The sequence below is a fragment of the Hydra vulgaris genome, chromosome 13 (genome assembly GCF_038396675.1).
Source record: "Hydra vulgaris chromosome 13, alternate assembly HydraT2T_AEP".
Lineage (NCBI taxonomy): Eukaryota > Metazoa > Cnidaria > Hydrozoa > Anthoathecata > Hydridae > Hydra > Hydra vulgaris.
Window position 1 is genome coordinate 8,713,396 of NC_088932.1, and position 19,105 is coordinate 8,732,500.

General features: G+C 28.8%; 1 protein-coding gene across 3 annotated transcripts in view; it reads left to right on the top strand.

The window, feature by feature from the left end:
- The window catches only part of LOC100209728 (multiple C2 and transmembrane domain-containing protein 1), a 67,623-nt gene that overhangs the window by 34,409 nt on the left and 14,109 nt on the right, over positions 1 to 19,105 (top strand). For all 3 annotated transcript variants that reach the window (XM_065816642.1, XM_065816641.1, XM_065816640.1), the window contains exon 4: positions 629 to 732. In XM_065816642.1, the coding sequence (XP_065672714.1) occupies positions 629 to 732 (104 nt within the window). The remainder of the gene's footprint in view (positions 1 to 628; positions 733 to 19,105) is intronic.

Here is a 19,105-nt window from a genome sequence, read left to right on the forward strand (position 1 = left end):
TAACAGGATGGATAATATTATTTAAGCAACTAACAAGTTTTCTTCTTAACTGCATGTGTTCAGGGGCTGTTCTAGACATTTTTCAGTGTTGAACGTATTTGGTTGTTATTTAGGCACTGCCCAAATTGAAAATGCCTATATATGGCAATATTTTTGCTAACTTTCTTTTGGCAGGTACTGCTGTGAGGGATACCGCTGCCAAAGTTATTTTCCTAGAATAACCCCTGTTGTACTATATAAAAAAATAAAGTTGTAATTAAAAACATAGCATTGTTAGAAATGTTTTTGGCAGTTGCTCTTGAATCTGAAACATGGGCATGAAAAATGTTTAAATTTTTTTTTAAATTAATTTCATTAAAGTGAGCACAATACTTAGTACATCCAGAGGCATATATTAGATTTAAACCTTGAACCTCTAGTTGAGTCGAATGTTTTTTTTTCTTTTTTCTACTACCACATTCTACTACCCTATTAGTTATTACATTATAATGTTTTTATTTTATATTATAATAATATTTCATATTTATATTATTATAATTGTTTAATACATTTCTGATTATATAACAGTTTTTTTATTTGTTTTATTTTTTTTTAATTTTTCTTTAACTGTTTTTTTTTTTTGTTACAGAGAGTTATGATAAATGCAGTAGAAATAGTTTCGCTGGAGAATTAGAAGAATATGATAAAGAAAATGATCAAGATAACGAAAACAAGAGCAATGAAGAGTTAACAGTAAGTTACATAAATAATATTAAAAAACTTAAAGAAAACACAAATGTTCAGAACTTTACTTGAGAAATGCGATATAAATGTGTAAAAAATGTTCACACTTTATATTATGTTAATGTTTATATATTTATATATATATATATATATATATATATATATATATATATATATATATATATATATATATATATATATATATATATATATATATATATATATATATATATATATATATATATAAAAAGTAGTAGTCAAACATATAAACACTGCATATAAAATATTCATTTCTTTTATTTTCATTGTTAAGTAATTTTAATGAAGATACACTAAATTTAAGTTTAATATTTTTTAGCACTAGAGGCTTTTCAAAAAATCATCAGTAGTGCTATTTATGTTATCAAAATAATATTTGCCTATTTTTAAACAGGAAATGATAATTATCCATAGTTTAATCTTTATAACTATTAGTCAATTTTTTATTTGATTTTAAAACAGGAAATGTCAATTAAGTGTCATGTTTTTGTTTGTGGAGATGTTTTTCATAAGAAATTAAATTTTTTTCATTTTTGAGTTCCAAAAAAACAAAAAATTGGAAGAAAGGTTTTATAATTGTATTATGTACACATTGGCAATTATAAACATGTTTATGTGCACATGGGCAATTATAAACATGAATTGGGCGATCAACTACAATTCTTCAGCATTGCTTCTAGCTCCTTTCAGTTGTGATCATATGTGAAACTCTTGCCCAATTCTACAACTAGAAATATGTCCATTTGTACGAAGTCTTAAATTATAAGTTTTTCCGGTGTATGTAGTTTTCATATTGTAAGATAGACATTTTAAATAGTATATTACATTTTTACTATTGCAAGTTATATGGCTCTTTATGTTTCATATGGAACCATTTGATGTTATAAATGTTTTAACTTCTTGAAGCTAGAATTTGCATATATTACAACGATTATCTTTACATTTAAATCATCCTTTTTCTTTATTAATTCAATGGAACTTTGCAGAGGTCAGTATTCTTAATAGATTAGGTGGTTGTTTAAATGCAATTACTTGCTGGATATGTGAAAAAACTTCCTTTATAAATATCCAGCCATCTTCGTGTCAATTTTTTTTACAGCCTAATGTATTGAAATAGGAGTTTGTCTCATGGTAAAAAAATTTACTATGTGTCTTTTATCAGGTGAAAAAAATACTGACTAAAATATCAGATGTTTACTATATTATAGTAAAATGTTTATAAATTTACAAATCAGTCCAAATTTAAATTGATTTAATAATATAGTAAATTTTCATGATAATTTATCCATATATTTTAGTTACAATAGCTTTAATGAATTCTTTTACTTTTGATTTTTTTTTTTTTTTTTTTTTAGATTATTCACCTCCCCAAGGCCCGAGGGGGGCCACTACAGTCGAGGAGGCTACTCATTTTTTTGTGTTTTTCATTTTTTTTTTTTTTTTTTTTTAGTTGTTATTCGTGGTGCAACCCTCTCTCAACTCTTTAACTCCGAAACACGAACCTTGCCGAGCAAGGCCGCTGCGCGGAGAAACTAAGTTGAGTTGATTTGCCATTTAGAGACAAGATTGTAGACTTGAAAAAAAATAGAAATAATTTTAACAAATACAATGCTACTTAGGTAAAAATATGGTTTTTAAAAGAGGAGGAGTGTTTATTAAAATTAAAAAAAACTGTGAATGTTTGTGATGTAAATTTTTTCAATGATCAGAAAAAATTACATGTTCAAAAAATGTTGCGCAAAAAAAATTTTGCAAAATAAAAAGTTAAGTAAGAAAAAAATTTAAAGGTTATAAGATTCTATTAAAAAATAAACAAAGGTTGGTTAGTGAAAAATTTGAGGAGATAATAAATGTTTAGATACTTACGATAATGGAAAAAACAAGATAAACAGTATCTACAGCCCTTTAGAAAATTTAAAATGTCTGATGTTGTTTCTATTTTTATTCAAAAAAGTATATAAAATTTAGCTCTAATGAATTATGGTTTGGAATAGGTTTAGTGGTACGGAGTGCAATATTTTTGTTTTAAATAACAGTTTGTGAAGCATTGAAGGTTATTCAATTTTTAAGGAAAGTATTTTAAGACAGAAACAATTAAGAACAAGTTAAGATAAGATTAAGTTAAGATTTCCTATGGCTTCACATACCATGCCAGATTTATGTCACAGGGAGTTTGTTATTAACACACAATCTTCTTCAGCCGCAAATCAGTTGTTTGTGTCCTAATATGATACAATTGCAATAAAGAAAGCTGATTCAAGAAATTGTGCGGCCATGATGGTTAGAGCGCTTGCTTTATAAGCAAGTGATCCAGGGTTCAAAGCAAATTCTGGACATATTTAGTGTCATCAGTAAAAAAGAAAGCATGGACTTCTTATTTAGATGCTCTTCCAAGGTGCTGAAGCCACAACCATGGCCTCCAATATCTCTTTTTATAGGATTTTGAGGTTGCTGAATTCAATTCTGCAGTCGTTTCATGAATTCAAAGTAAAACAAGCCGATATCGAAATAATCTGGACTTTTTACTGTTTTAAAAACAATGAGGCGCCAATACAATATTCAATAGATGGATTGTAATCTGACTCACAAGTCAACTGAATGAACTAAGAATTCTGCAAGCTGTTTAAAAATCATAAACTCAAACCACTTTAATTATCAATATCATCAATCACATGAACAAACATTCACATGTTATCACTTTTCATAGGACTGAACTGAGTAGTGTATCAATGTTTTTCTTTTTTGGGTTTCATTGCATTACGAATGGAACATCTTAGTTCGTTAATTATAAAATTCACTGTTTCGAGTTTTTAAGAATCAAGTTTTATTTGTTGTTGCTGTTTGATTTCAGGCGCTATTGTCAGACGTTGGTATGAAATTTTCTTGATCAGCTGTTTCTCTTTGAGCGAGTCTAAAGTATCAACAGTTTTTGAAGTTATGGGACCGTTGTGTTCTTTTCACTTTTCAAGAAGCTCTTAAGTTTTTCCATATTTTTTTACCTTCACTTTTTGACATTTAATCACTTCTAATTGACAAGCCTGTTTCACTGTAACTAAGAAATCAGTTCTAGTTTCCTGAATTGTCTTCCTTCGAATGAATTCCTTGCCCATTTCCAATGTTTCTTCTTCTTGTTTTCAGGTAGTTCTGAAAAATCTAAAATCAGCAAGTAGGCATTGATTGTCACAACATTCTTTCTAAAAATGGTCTGTATTGATGTAGTTCCACCACATATTTTCATGTGATTATCTACCTTTGCAAACTCCGACTCACGTCTTAGATTTGTCAGTTGTCAATTTTGCCATCTGTTCCTTCACTTTCAAGATCAGAGTCTTTCTGTACGTCATTAGAGTCTGGATTGATGATTGAATTGAAAAAGTCCATTTCTTTTAACTACCAACTCAATGTGTCTATAATTTCAGCCAAGATAGCAGCAAGAAGCTTCCCTCTACCACAGATTAGGTCAGCATTGCTTCTAGCTCCTTTCAGTTGTGATCATATGTGAAACTCCTGCACACTGCTCTAGCTTGAATCATATTTAGTAGTTTTTGGTTTATCTGTTCTTCTCTTGTCAATTCCAAGTAATTCTATTGTAGGAAAAATAACCATCTCTCCCACTTCGGCATACACTTCTGAACAGAAAATGAACTAATCGTTCTGTATATAAACTGATATGGCTAGTACAAGTTTGTTTCAGTTTTTGTCCCCAATCACTTCAAAAAAAGTCTTGATTGATTGTCTCCCAGTTACAAAATCCTTTTGCTATTTCAGAAATGCGTCCAAAGAATTAGAAACAACACCTTTGAATCCGCAATGTTCAATATTTAGAAGATACATCCAGCTTTTGTATACTGTGTAAAAGAATACAGAGTGACTAGCATGATTTGGCAAGAGTAACTTGGCCATGGCAATTTGTCCAAGAGTGTGAAATTGAAATTGACAGAGGCATGAATGATTTCTGTATTGGTGATTTGTCCAAAAGTTTCTTAACTCTTATTCTCTGCTCGGAGTTGCAAAATACCTTATTGATAGCTTGATTGATGCCTAGTATTAAATGCACGCAATATTTTAAAAAATTTTTGTCCTCATAACCTAGGTTTTTTAACAGTATGCTACACTCTCTGGAATGATCTGACATCCAAAAATGTGCAGCACCTTTCAATTCATCTACAGTAGAGTCTGTCAACACCGCAAGACACTTCAGCTTGAACTCCTAGGCTACCGCACTTTGTCTGCATGAGCCATGCGAGCTGCTCCTCTAAATAGCTTCTTAGGAGAGCTTTTAGTTTTTGCGCAAGCTATCTGTTTATTCATTAACAAAGTAGTTTGTTGGATACAAAATTTTGGTTTTATACTTGTTAGAAGCCCAGGAAAAAATTTTTTTTTTTTTAAATGAATGTTGAAGTTCATATCTTTATGTAATGACGAATGTCTAATTTAAGATATATATGCCATATAAGGGAGTTTTATTTTCAATAATAGTTTCAATATTTCAATAACATATTAATTTCAATAACAATTTCAAAAAATAATTTTTATTTTAGTTAATAAGTTACTAGATTATCAATGATGCTTGAATGATTGAATTTAATTAATTTTAATTTCTTCAAAACAATGCATTTGCAAAGTGCGCGCAAATCAATGATAACTAGTTTGCAATGACCTAAAGATTGTAAATTGTTATCCATTGTAATGAATTTTTCTCAATTTAGTTGCAAATAAAAAAACGTATAAACTTGAAGAAATTAAAATAAAAGCAGCTAAATATAAAAGTTGTTCTGACATTTAAAACTTTTGAAAATAATAGCATATTAAGGGTTATTCCATATAAGTTAGCCATAATTCAAAAATATTTAAATTGAATATTAGAAATCGATTTTTAAAAATTAAATTAACAGCGCTAATCTAATCTAAAAAAAATATCTTCACTTTCATTTATTTTTATGCATGTGTACGAGATGTTTAAAATTTGGTAGCCATTCTTAATATTTTATGATATAAAAAATATGGATTTCTTAACATGAAGTTGTGTTAAACGTTTGTTTTTTTTAATTTAATTTTTAATTCTCAGAATAAACATTAGTGATTAAATAAATTTGTTATTAAGTGATATTATTATTATCTCAATTATTAGTTGGTATGTTACTATAAAGATAAAAGGCATTTTTCACCATCATGACCACAGCTGTTATAACAAATTTAGTCTTTTTATACAACCTAAATTTAATTATTTTAATTAGTAAATATTTACCAAAAGCATTTTAGTTGTAATGAATATGTATGTAAAAAAAATGTTTATAATTATAACAATAAAATTATACCATATCAAATGTACTCAAATTGGCTTTAACATAAACAAAACAAAACAAAAAACTTTTTATAAAGTAAAAACATCAAAAATAATTTTTTAACTTTTTAAACATGTTAAAATAATGTTATTTTGTATCTATTTTACTTCATACAATATTTATTAAGGCTTGTCTGGAAAAAAGTAAAATGCAATTTTTTTTTTTTATCATGACCGCAACATAACGGATGTTTTGATGTTTAAATGTGTCATTTCGATGTATAAATGCGTTGTTTCAATGTTTAAATGCATTGTATAGATGTTCAAATGCGTCAAGGAAGGTTTAATTCGAAAAACCTTAATTAAAACACGTGTTATAAGAGTAATTTAAACAATTGATATAACTGTGTATTTAAAGTTTATGAACTAGTTTAAAATATAACTTATTTGACATATTCTACATAAAAATATAGGAAACATATAAATATTAAATCAATGCCCAAATCGCACAAATAATTTTGTAAAGATTATAGAGAAATAAAACTGAATTAAAAAAAATAGAAAAAGAATGAAGTAATATTCGTCGCCAACAATTAATGCCAGACCAAGAATTGAAAAATAAGGAGCTTGCTAGTTACGACAGCATAAACACAGAGATCTTCAAAAAGTTCAAGGTATCATTGATATTCCTTGTTCTTCTTCTAGTCAATCGAAGAATACGTCTATCATTTAAGTTCGTTAGAAGCTTGTGCTTTGAACCGCCTTAAATTGGCTTTACCAAAGTCACCTCAAAAAGTAGATAATGTCGTTAAACAGTTACCAATAGAAATGAACATCTCTTTACCATATATCAAAAATAAAGTGTATTCTTCTAGTGTATTCAATCATGTACTAGAGTTCTAGTGTATTCAATCATGTACAATCGCGAAGAAATATCTCGATGGACTCCAGGTATGAAAGACTTTATAAAAATTTCAAAAACGTTACTTGTTATTTAAATTAAGGGAATGTTGTGCCCTGTACGCAGAAGAATTTGGTGGCGAGATAATAAATTCCGAATTTTGTGCACTTCGTTTGTTCGTTCAAATATTCACATATTCAGAGGGGCCTCTTAAAACCTGCTGTTGTCTAATTCATGAAAATTATTCTCAAACCCTAATTTCGAACCTTATAACACAAACTGGTTAAACAAATGGATTCTTTGCAGCTTCACTCCAGATTGCCTCTTACTGTCATTTAGTTTTTGTGCTAACTGTCCCAACAACCAAATGCTACCACCATCCAAAGAGCAAATCGAAGAATGAGTCGAAGTTAGTTACATAAATTGGTACAAAGACAAGGTTAAAAATCGTCTACAGCAGGGATTGATCAAACAGTCTTTGTATGCAACATATACAGAATTTTTGAAAATGCTACCTCAATTTCGGATTCACCATTAAATTAAATGTCACCAAGCGTCTGTTTATTGCCACCAATTAGATAATGTTATAGATGGTGAATTAATACACTCTGATTTTAGCCAAAACTATTCTGTACTCATCAAGTACAAGTTCAAAGTGCTTATTGGAGTCAATCTCAAATAACAATCTTCACTGTTGCTGTTTATGGTAAAGGTTTGAAAAATATGGTTGTTTATTTAACAGATAAAAATGAATGACATGCGTCAGTGTTTTTCCTTGAATTAACTTTAAAGGTATTTTTCTTAAATAGTTCAATCTTTTATCTTTATCTTTGAGGGATGCATAACATTTGTATTATATTTTTTAATGGCTTTTTGCAACCAATTGAATTATACACAAAGTAACGTTGTGGAATGATGGTCCATCTTCTCAATTTAAAAACCGCTTTATGGTAAAATTCCTGAAGTATTGTCAAGTGACATTTAATATTCCAACTTTTGAGTGGAATTTTTTTGCCTCAGTCCACCGAAAAGGAGCCATTGATGGGGTAGGAGGAACTTTAAAAAGAATAGCATGGCAAAAGATTCACCACTATCAGACGAAGAACACAGCAAAGAAAAAATTGTTATTTAGGATATTGATTTGTTTAGTATATTTAAATGTCTTTAATATTGCAGTTTAATAAAGTGATTTGTAATGTTTTTTATTAAAAACTTATTGATGTTTCTTTTATTTATCTAAGTTAAACTATAAACATTGTTTAAATTGTTTATATATTTTTTAAAAACTTTGGCAATGCTAAAATATACCTTAAAAATACCTAAAATGTAATGTTATCTTATAGTACAATATTTTGTCACGACTGCAACTTTTTGCTAGCTACCATTTTATGTAAAACAAAAAAAAATTAAAAAGTTGTATTATAGTTAATATAACATTCTATAAAAAAAATTAAAAAGATTAAATTTTTAATTTGTTGAAAGTTTTCTACAAAAAAACAAAATTACTTTAACAAGTTCTGTTTCTATTTTTGTAGCTGTCACGACTGCAACTGATTTTATTGTGACATAAAAGTTTATTAAGTTCCTTGCTTATATTTTTACCTTTTGCAATAGAAATGTCACGACCACGACTATATGAAATGACCCTTAAGTATTTAATAATAAGTTAATAAAAATATCATGTTATTGGCGTTGTTAAACACACAATAAAAAATAAAAACTATGATAAACATTAAATATATATATTCTATTAGATTGTATATGTTTCAGCAAAACTTAAAAGTTCTTTTCAAACATTTTGAGTTTTTATTATGCAAGTAAGCATTACTTCACTTTAAGAAAAATAAGAAAATTAAAAAAAAAGTAGGCTGTTGAAAAAAACAATTGTAATGTTTAAGCAATTGGTTAAATCGAATGGTTTCTTTTAAAGTAATTGCAAATACATTCATATTAAGTAAAATTTTGCATGCTTTTGTTGATGCGTGCAAAAACCATGCTAAAACATTATTACGTTCTTTGATAGTGTACTTAGTTGTTTTACTTAATAGTAATGCTAATGAATGAAATAATCATGTTTTAGAATTGTTTCTTTTAAAGTCTTTAAAATGTGTTTTAAATTTTAGTAACTAGTTATAAATATGCGTTTTTTTAATAAATAAAAAACTATCAATCGCATAATTATTTGGAAAAAAATTGCTGAAGTAATGCATTCGTTTTTAAAAATTTTAAGCAAACATCAACATTTGCATATGCAAAAATATAGAGACATGACGTTCATTTTTCTTTCTATTTTTCTAAAAAAAGTTTGCACTTTCATAGATTTATCGCGTCTTGACAAGCATATCTTTATTACATTAATATTACAAGAAAATATACTTAACAAGTGTCATTTATTGCTCATAAAAAATTCTTTAGACGAGCGTTGTTTTTACTGCTTTTAAATAGTAAGTGACCAGGGTTGATATTTGACCAGGGCCAGTTTGATAAAATATAGCCAGGGCCAGTTTTGTGGCCGGGGCTGCATAAATATTTATACACTCTAAAGTATATTTTTTTAATTCAAAATTCATGTTATATTTTGCATATAAATATGCATATATAAACATCATTATGATCAACATGATCATCATAATCATCATTATCATCATCATCATCATCATCATCATCATCATTATATTAATCATGATGATCATCATTATGATCATGATCATTATATTGTATGAATGAGCTTTAGCTAGGAAAAAAAAATGCTCTAGATTGTTTATATAAGAGAAATAGCATAAAAGAGGAAGGCTAAAGCCTGATGATGATGACCATCATCATCATTATCATCATCATCATCATCATCATCATCATCATCATCATCATCATCATCATCATCATCATCATCATCAAGTTTTAACCTTCCTCTTTTATGCTCTTTCTTTAATATAAACAATCTAGAGCATTTTTTTTCCTAGCTCTTTAAATTTTATTACTTCTACCACTACCATTTTTTACTGAAGCTGCTACTTTTCTACATGCTGATACCTATATTACTTTAATCTTTTCTAACAAATGTTGTTTGATACAACATTTTTTCTAATCTATCTAAGATTATGCCTATTTTTCTAATCTTGCTAAAGTCACACCACACATCCATCTGATCACCTTCTCTTTCTACAAATACTACACCATATAAATACTAAAGTTTATATAACAATGAAAGGGTATTGTATGCCAGCATCTAAATAAATAGCAAACAGGTATGTTTATATCCATGATATGCATGCATCTACATCTTAGAAGCTTTTATTACTTCTCTTCAATTCTAAGTCAATCTTCATTCATTCATTCTACTCCACATTTTTCAACATTAATCTTTCTTTTTTTTTTAATCTTTTTTACAAGAACTCTTAAGAATAATTTTCATTTAATTATTACAAGAAGCCAATGTAAAAAAAAGTCCTGTCTGGTGTTAATCTTTGTTATTCTAAGTTTACTAAACCTCACATCTTATCTCAGATGTTAGGTTCTAGAGACTTTTAGTTAGTCTTTAACAGTGTCATTAACATTAAATCCCCAGAATAAAGCAGAAATATTTGCAAATAAATCTTACTCTAATTTGACTCTTGAATATAATGGTCGTACTCTTCCTGACAGTTAAAAAGATTAACCCATTGTTAAACATCGAAATCACACTGGCTTCCAATACTAAAATTAATTCTCAATTAAACATTTCTACAGTTTGTGCTCAAGACAAGATTACCATCATCCAGAACTCTCTTCAATTTTTGCTAAACTTTTAAAAAGTGCTAAATAAGTGGTTCCAATTTTTCAAAACTCTGGAAAACACTTTGACCTCTTTAACTATCCTACAATTAGTCTTCACTCTGTTATTAGTTTCTTGTTATAAAGGTTTTGAGTTTATTAAATTATTTCTTTCTAACTGCAGCAGTAAAGTTATTACCCTCTTCTTTATTTCAAGTAACTTTAGGGAGAGCACAAGGCTCTATCTTTACTCTTGTATTATTTCTTATCTACAATAACAATCTTCATGAAATCCAAAGTGGCTCTATTTGCTGACGACTCAACTTTATACTTTTGTCTCGACAAAAAATCTTCACTTTTTAATTGCTAAGAACAAGCAGCGAATTTTTTTTCTATAAATACAATCATGGTCAATGCTCAAACGAGCTATCATCTTTGTAACAATAAACGAAAACTCATTCTTGCTTGGCTATTTATTCAACAAGCTGCATCCTTTTACTGTATCTGTCCCTTCATGCTATAAAAACTTTTATTAATCCAGCTTTTTTCCTTAAACATCAACAAACTACTTTTAAAAAAATGTTATATTTTCTTATTGTAATAGAATGCAGGCATTTTAATAATTATTAAAATGATTGCCTTTTTCATTTTTGCTACAATGATAACTATACTTTTGAAAGAAAAGATTTTACTTTTGGGAAAGCCATAAATTGCTCCCGTAAACCAGTTTTGGGGAGTGTGGGCAAGAACTAAAGCTTACGCTTCCTGCCGAGACCTGTATATATATACATCTATTTATATATATATATATATATATATATATATATATATATATATATATATATATATATATATATATATATAAATTAAAAATATATATATAACAGGGATGCGGAGTCTGTAGTCTGTAGTGTCCATAAGCTCTGAACATGATTTTGTTGACTTAAAATCTGCTATAAAGAACAAGTTCATGAGATTTAATGAATTGAAACCTAATGTTTTTAAGCCCGGAGTCCTGGAGTCCCGGAGTCCTTGCCGCCATTATACCTAAGGACTGTATAAAATAAGACCTGATATATATATATATAAATGTATATATATATATATATATCAGGTCTTGTGATGAAGCGGGAGCAATGGCTCTGCACACACGCATGTGAAACATGGCCATCAACAACTTTCCGGGTGCGACAATTAGTGCTTGCTAGTCTTGTTGCGAGAGTAAAAAATCGCGCTAGTCTAAAGAACTTGTGAGGGAAAAAATTATAAGTTAATTTTAAAGAAAATATTTTTAGTAAAAATTTTTTGCTGAAGTTAAAATGTTTAAACAGTAGAGTTTGCATATTGTTAAATGAAGAAGTTAAATACATAATAATGTACATTATTATGTATTTAAATCAAATTAAAAATGATTTCTTTCTTATTTAAAAGTTAATTCCAGCATGTTTTTTTTTTCTAAATTCCAATTGAACTTTATCATATTATCTGCTTAATCATACCTTGGTTAAGTCGAATCTGCTTAATCAGGGTTCCCACTGTCCTGGAAAGTCCTGGAATTTGACTAGTGTCCTGGAAAGTCCTGGAATTTTTCATTTTTTCTCTTAAATCCTGGAAAAGTCTTAAAATTTTTAAATTCAAGGATTTATTAAATTCTACTTAATATATCTGTAAAAATGCTTGACATGATAAGAACTATATGATTGATTGAGAATTTTTCATATTTTTAAATTAGTTAAATGTTTATACATAGTTTAAATTGCAGTCAGTTTTTAAAATTATGTTTAGATGTTTTCAAAATGTTTTTTATTTTAGTGTAATAGATTAAAAAAATGCCTAAGAATGAGTGTGTATTTCAAGAAAAATCGTTGTATGATGATCAATTTAAACCCTGGGTTCGGAAGATAAATGAAACAATGGCTAAGTGTATCTATTGCTTTAGTAAAATCAATGTTTCTAACATAGGAGAGGCTGCATTAACATCGCATATGAGAAGCAAAAAGCATATAGAAAGAAAACCTTTAGAGCAAACCATCAAATCGTATTTATCACCTTTAACTTCCCCACCTCCTATTCTAGAAACTTGTTCTGAAGCTATATCACAATCAAGCAAATCAAAAACAATTGATCAATTGTTTATAGGATCATTGACACTTGAAGCTGAGATACGCTGAGTTTTAAATACTGTCTACTCAAGGCATTCAATGAATACCTCATCAAATTCTGGAGAATTGTTCAGAAAAATGTTCCCTGATAGCAATATTGCAAAGACATTTCAATGTGGTCGAACAAAGGCCGGGTATGTGGCTACATATGGCCTTGCTCCATATTTTCGAAGTGAGCTATTATTGACACTTTCAACTGCTCCATATTACACTATTTCGTTTGACGAATCACTTAATCAAATATTTCAAAAAGGACAAATGGATCTTTTAGTCAGGTTTTGGAATGAAAAATCCGACATCGTTAATACTCGATATCTTAATTCAGAGTTTATGGGACGCTCCACTGCTGAGGATGTTTTAAATACATTTCTCAGTGGTGTATCCGAAATTGACAAAGCAAAGGTTTTACAAGTGTCTTCCGATGGTCCCAATGTCAACTTGTTATTTCTCAAAAATTTCAGTGAATAAAGGCAAGAAGAAGAACTAAATCCTCTTATTGATATAGGAACATGTACTTTTCACACCATTCACAGATGCTTGAAAGCTGGTGCAAAAGCAAGTGGCTGGAAAATAAATGATGCTTTGAAATCGATGTGGCAATTTTTACACAATTCGCCCACATGGCGAGAAACTTATGAAAATATTGCTAAAACACTGGAATATCCACTTCAATTTTGTGGACACAGGTGGTGCGAAAATGAAAACTGTGCACAAAAAGCTGAATCACTTCTTGATGGCTACAAAAAATTTGTAACATACATTAGTAGTCTAAAAAAAAGCAAGCTACCTGATGTCAATAATAAAAGTTGGCAGAGACTAAAAGCTATGATACATTATCCAATTTTACCAGCAAAATTGAAATTCTTTGAAATGGTATCTGAGAAATTAAATGCCTTTCTAAAAGGTTTTCAAACAGATAAACCCATGGTACCATTTATGAATGCTATTCTTGGTGATATTATCAAAGACTTATTGAGCCGATTTATTCTCCAAGATGTCTTAAAGAAATGTGATGGACTTTATCAGCTGCTTCAACTTGATGTAAACAATAGAAATGTTCGAAAACCTCCAGCAGACATTGATATTGGATTTGCTTCTCGTTTAAAACTTGACCAAGCCAATCTAGCCTCTACCGATTACAGAGTAGTTGCATTTAAAAGTGAAGCTGGTGAGTTTTTAGCAGTTTTGTTGGCACATCTTTTTGACAAGTCCCCATTAAAGTTTTCTATTGTGCGCTCTGCTATATCTGTAAATCCAATCCAAATGGCCAATGATAGCAAACGAAGTAACTGTGTCAAAAGTTTTTCTGTTCTTTTACAAAAACTAGTAAATTGCAATCGTCTGTCAACAAAGTCTGCAGAGCTTGCAAAAGAACAATACAAAAAACTATTTGAAATTGTTGACATCAACAAAAGCGCATTTCAAAATTTTGACCTTAAAAATGATCGACTTGACCAATTTTATTCAGACTTCATTGGGAAAAATACAGCTTATGAAGAAGTTTGGAAGGTTTTTAAATTGATCTTTGTGCTCTCGCATAGTCAGTCATCAATAGAACGTGGTTTTAGTATAAATAAGCAACTTTTAGTTCAAAACTTGAAGGAGAAATCCCTTGTTGCTTTACGTATCATTGAAGACCACCTTTCATCTTCAGGAGAAACTCCTGAAAGCATCAAAATTACCAAAGAAATGCAGCAACATGCTAGAAAAGCAAGCAGCTCATACCATGAAGACTTGAGAAAGCAAAAATTAAAAAAAGAAAGTGACAATGTGGCGTTAAAGCGAAAGATTGTTGATGATGAGTTAAAAGCTGTTCGGGCAAAACGAAGACTTCTTCAAAGTCAAATTGAGTTGTTATCTAACGAGTCGGACAAACTTGCCATTGACGCAGAAAAGAAAAGTGACTTTACGCTTTTAAAAGAGTCAAATAAACAAAAAAAATTGTGTAAAGCAAAGCAGAAGGAAATTGATGAGTTAGATTTGATTGAAAAAAAGCTGAATAAGAACTAGACAGTATTTTCCATCTGGCATTATTCTTTGATGATATTTTATTATTGTTATTTTAAAAATGCCAATTACTATATATTTCATTTTTAGAGTTTGAAAAAAGTCTTAATAATATATCTATATATATATATATATATATATATTTATATATTTATATATATATATATATATATATATATATATATATATATATATATATACATATATATAACTCCCGATATCTGGAACCTCCAAGGGACCTAGAAAATAGTTTGAGTTAGCAAATTTTGAAGTTATTGGGACATTCTATTACACAAACTTTGGCTGATAAGTAAAAACAATTTGAGTTACCAAAAGTTTTAATCTCTATGGTAAAAATAATACAATATAAATTAAAAAATGTTCTGACACTCTGTCTTAGTTTTGAATAAACACCTCTATCGAATATAATTGAGACTTGTAAGACTTAAGGGCATATAGTCATACAATACTTGCAGTGCCTCCCGAATATCACTAACTTTTGGGCAAACTGGATTGATTGCATTATCATCATTATCTTCCTTGTCATTAGCATTATGTTCATTCGCTGCATTTTTAACTTCTTCTATCAACTATTCATCTGTAAGTAAAGGTTCTGTGCTAATTAAGTTTTCAACTGCAAAAATAACATTCAGCTGTTGTACCTGGAGGGTAAAAATTATCAAGTTAATCTATCTGTTTTTAATCCTCTTTAAAGGGGTTGTCGTCTTCATCCGAGTGGGCAGATTTCTCTTGATCTTCGGAAATTCCTGCTTTTGCAAAACAATTAACGATGTTGGAGATTTTCACTTTTTGCCATGCAAGCATTTTCATTGCATCTAAAATCGAAAAAACAGGAAGATCTTTTCTTTTATCGATAGCTATGACCAGCCTTTGCAATGCCAAAGATTTGCAATAAACGTTCAAAGAGCGTATAACTCCCTGATTAATTGGTTGAAGTTTAGATGTGGTATTCGGTGGTAAGAAAAATGAGCTTAATAGATTTTAGTTTATCAATGGTCAGGTGTGGTAGGCAGTTATCTATTATGAACGCTTCTTTCTTTTCTTTTGTAAACTTTGTATCCATTTCTTGTATCCACTCTTCAAACAGTATGCTATCCATCCAGCTTTTATTTTGATTTCTGTATCTGCAAGGTAAGTGTTTAATTCCTTTTAAGCAGTAAGGTGATTTTGATTTTTCTATTACAAACATAGGAATTTTATCACCCACTGCACCTGCTGCGACCATTCCTGTAAGACAAGTTTTACTGTGCTTTCCTCCTATACACGTCTCAGATTGAAGATTTAGTGACTTATAAGGTTGCATACATCGGTTAGGAAGGAGACGTGAACTTCTGAATAAATGCACATTCGCTGTGCTCTGTGATAAGACTGTAAGGACTTCTTGGGGCACCTAAAAAATAAAACAAAAATAAAAAAAAAGTTTTATACAAAAAGATAATCCAAATTCACCTGCAAATTTCAACAAGTTTATACCTGCATAAAATTGTAGGAAGAGTTGTTTCCTTCCATGGCGTGGTCATTTCAGCTGTGCACATACCACCTTGAAAGAAACATTATACCTGTTTTTCCAACAATCAAACCAACTATCAGACGCTTGAAATCCATTTATATTAATTTTTTCAGCAAGTTCTCTGGATTTTGTTTTAAGAATTGCTGATACTGCCACGTTTCTACCCCTTGCATTTAAAAGCCATTTAAAAACAAGATTATCTAAATTTGAGAATGTTCCTTCTTTAATTCTCATACATTTTGACTTAATCCCTTGCATCTTCCTACATTCGAAAATATTTTTCATATTTTGTAGCATGAGACCTTGACAATACTTCTCCAATTTCCTATAAATCAGTGTACTTTTTTTAAATCGTTTTGTGTTCTTTACAGCGACAGAAGCCATAATAAAATGTAAAGACAACAAATTTTATTATAATACTGCAATGTGCATTAGTATAACTTATACTATAAACTTAATTAAACTATTATTATTATATATAATATATATATTATAATATATATATATTATATATGCTTTTATTTTAGGTGCCCTAAGAAGTTATTACAGTCTTATAATAGAGCACCGCAGAAATGTATTTAATAAGAAGTTTACGCCTCCTTCCTAACAGATGTTGCAAAATATGCCCAGAGATGGGTTTAAACCACAAATACCTAGTTTCTACCACTACCACTGTGCTACACTATTTTATACTTTAGGTTTTGTGTTTTATTAGAAACATTTGTTTATGAAAACTTTAGATTCAAGTGGTAATAAAGTTTTTTTATCTTTTTAAATGGTTTATTTCAAAGGAAATTTTCCGAATTTTTTATAGCTAAATCCTGGAAAGTCCTGGAATTTTTTTTTTTCGGGGGAAATATCCTGGAAAAGTCCTGGAATTTTTTTTCAAAAATCCTGGAAAAGTAGGAAAATGGTCCTGGAAAGTCCTGGAATTTCGATTTTTTTTTTCTGTTAATCATACCTTGGTTAAGTCGAACCATTCTCTAACTCGTATATTTTTTTAGGGTCCATTTGACAAAAAACATCGCTTAACTGGAACTTTGAATTGCATAAAAGTCCATGTAATAAAATATCAAAACTTGCAACACTTTAATAAAAATTCCAAACTTAAATGTTAAAAAATTAAGTATCTAGCGTAATATTTATGATTATCTAGCGTAATATTTATAAATATTTAATAAATAAATATCTAGCGAAAAAAGTTTATCTAACTAAAACTTTGCTTAAAGTTTCGATTTCGTACACATTCTATTAAATAATGAGTATTATATTTAAAATGCAAAAACATCAAAATGTTGGAACATCAATTTTTTTTTTTTTTGTCAAATATAAATTAATATAAAACTAAATATTTTCACTGGTATCTTCGAATCAGTTAAGCTTATATTGAAGTCTATTTATTAAAAAAGTTAAAGCTAAACACAACTTAAAATTAAAAATAACAAAGTTTCAATAAACAGTAATAAGGTTGAGCTTTTCAGTAAAAATGGTAAATGCGCGATAAACATTGAAATGGTTATAATAAATAACTTTAACTGTAACTTACACATTAATAGCTTTTTGTTTTTCACTGTTTCTAATATTATTTTAAATTAAAAGTTTAACTTTAATTAGTGTAACACAGTGTAAGCAGTTACACTAACATCATAGAAAGTTTATAAATAAATAGTTCACATTTTTTTTACAAAATGATAAATAACAGTTTATGCAGTTCTATAAAAAATGTTAAAAAATGAAAATGAATCCTAATGTTTGTTAATATAAAAACTTATGATTTTTAATAAAGTAATATTTACAGATTTAAAACTTTAATTTATTTATGGCTTGTTATAATCAGTGCTATAAGATTTTACGGTGTGTGTGTGTGTGTGTGTGTGTGTGTGTGTGTGTGTGTGGAGAGGGTGTTACACCTTTCCTTCGCCCTCTTGAAGAAGGTGATTTTCAAATTTGACATAATTCAGTCTATTAAATTTTTGTTTTGAGGACTTTTTTTTTTTTTTTTATAGAAGCCAGTCGGTACTTTTTGAGGATTCACACCCCCTCCCCCTCTCATTTTATTCCTAGAATCGCCTCTGAGTGTAAGTTATAGACCAATGATGCTTATTGTGCATTTACCGTTTTTACCGTAAAAGCTCAACCCTAAACAATATCTATACCAAATATATTTGTTATATAACTTTTAAACGAAACTTTTGGAAGCATGCTCACAAACAACAAAAGAAAAAATGTTATGTCACTAGTTTCACAAATGCATTTCTCAAAATATACGTCAGTATATAAGTTATTTATATATTATATTTGTGTAAGTATATATATATACTTACACTAATATATAGTAGTATAAGTCTATTATATATTTATTCAGTATATAATCAAATATATAAAATATCATTCACTTAATAATTAAATGGCGCATTCAGTTTAAATTAAAAAGCAGTTTTCTATTTTGTACAGACAATGAATGAAAAGTTATGAAGTCATTACTGCTAACAGATAGAATGGAATATTTAATACTTTCAAAGCGCTTTTTCCCAATGAGAATAAAAAATTTAAATCTGAATTTTGAAACTTGAAAAATCAAACGTTTTAATTCACAAGGTTTTTTAAAAACATAAGATTTTTTTGCTGTATTGTTTTTAATTCTTCTCGCATCTTTTGTAAATAAAAGAAATATTCTTAATTTTTTTTTTTTTTAACTATTATTTCTT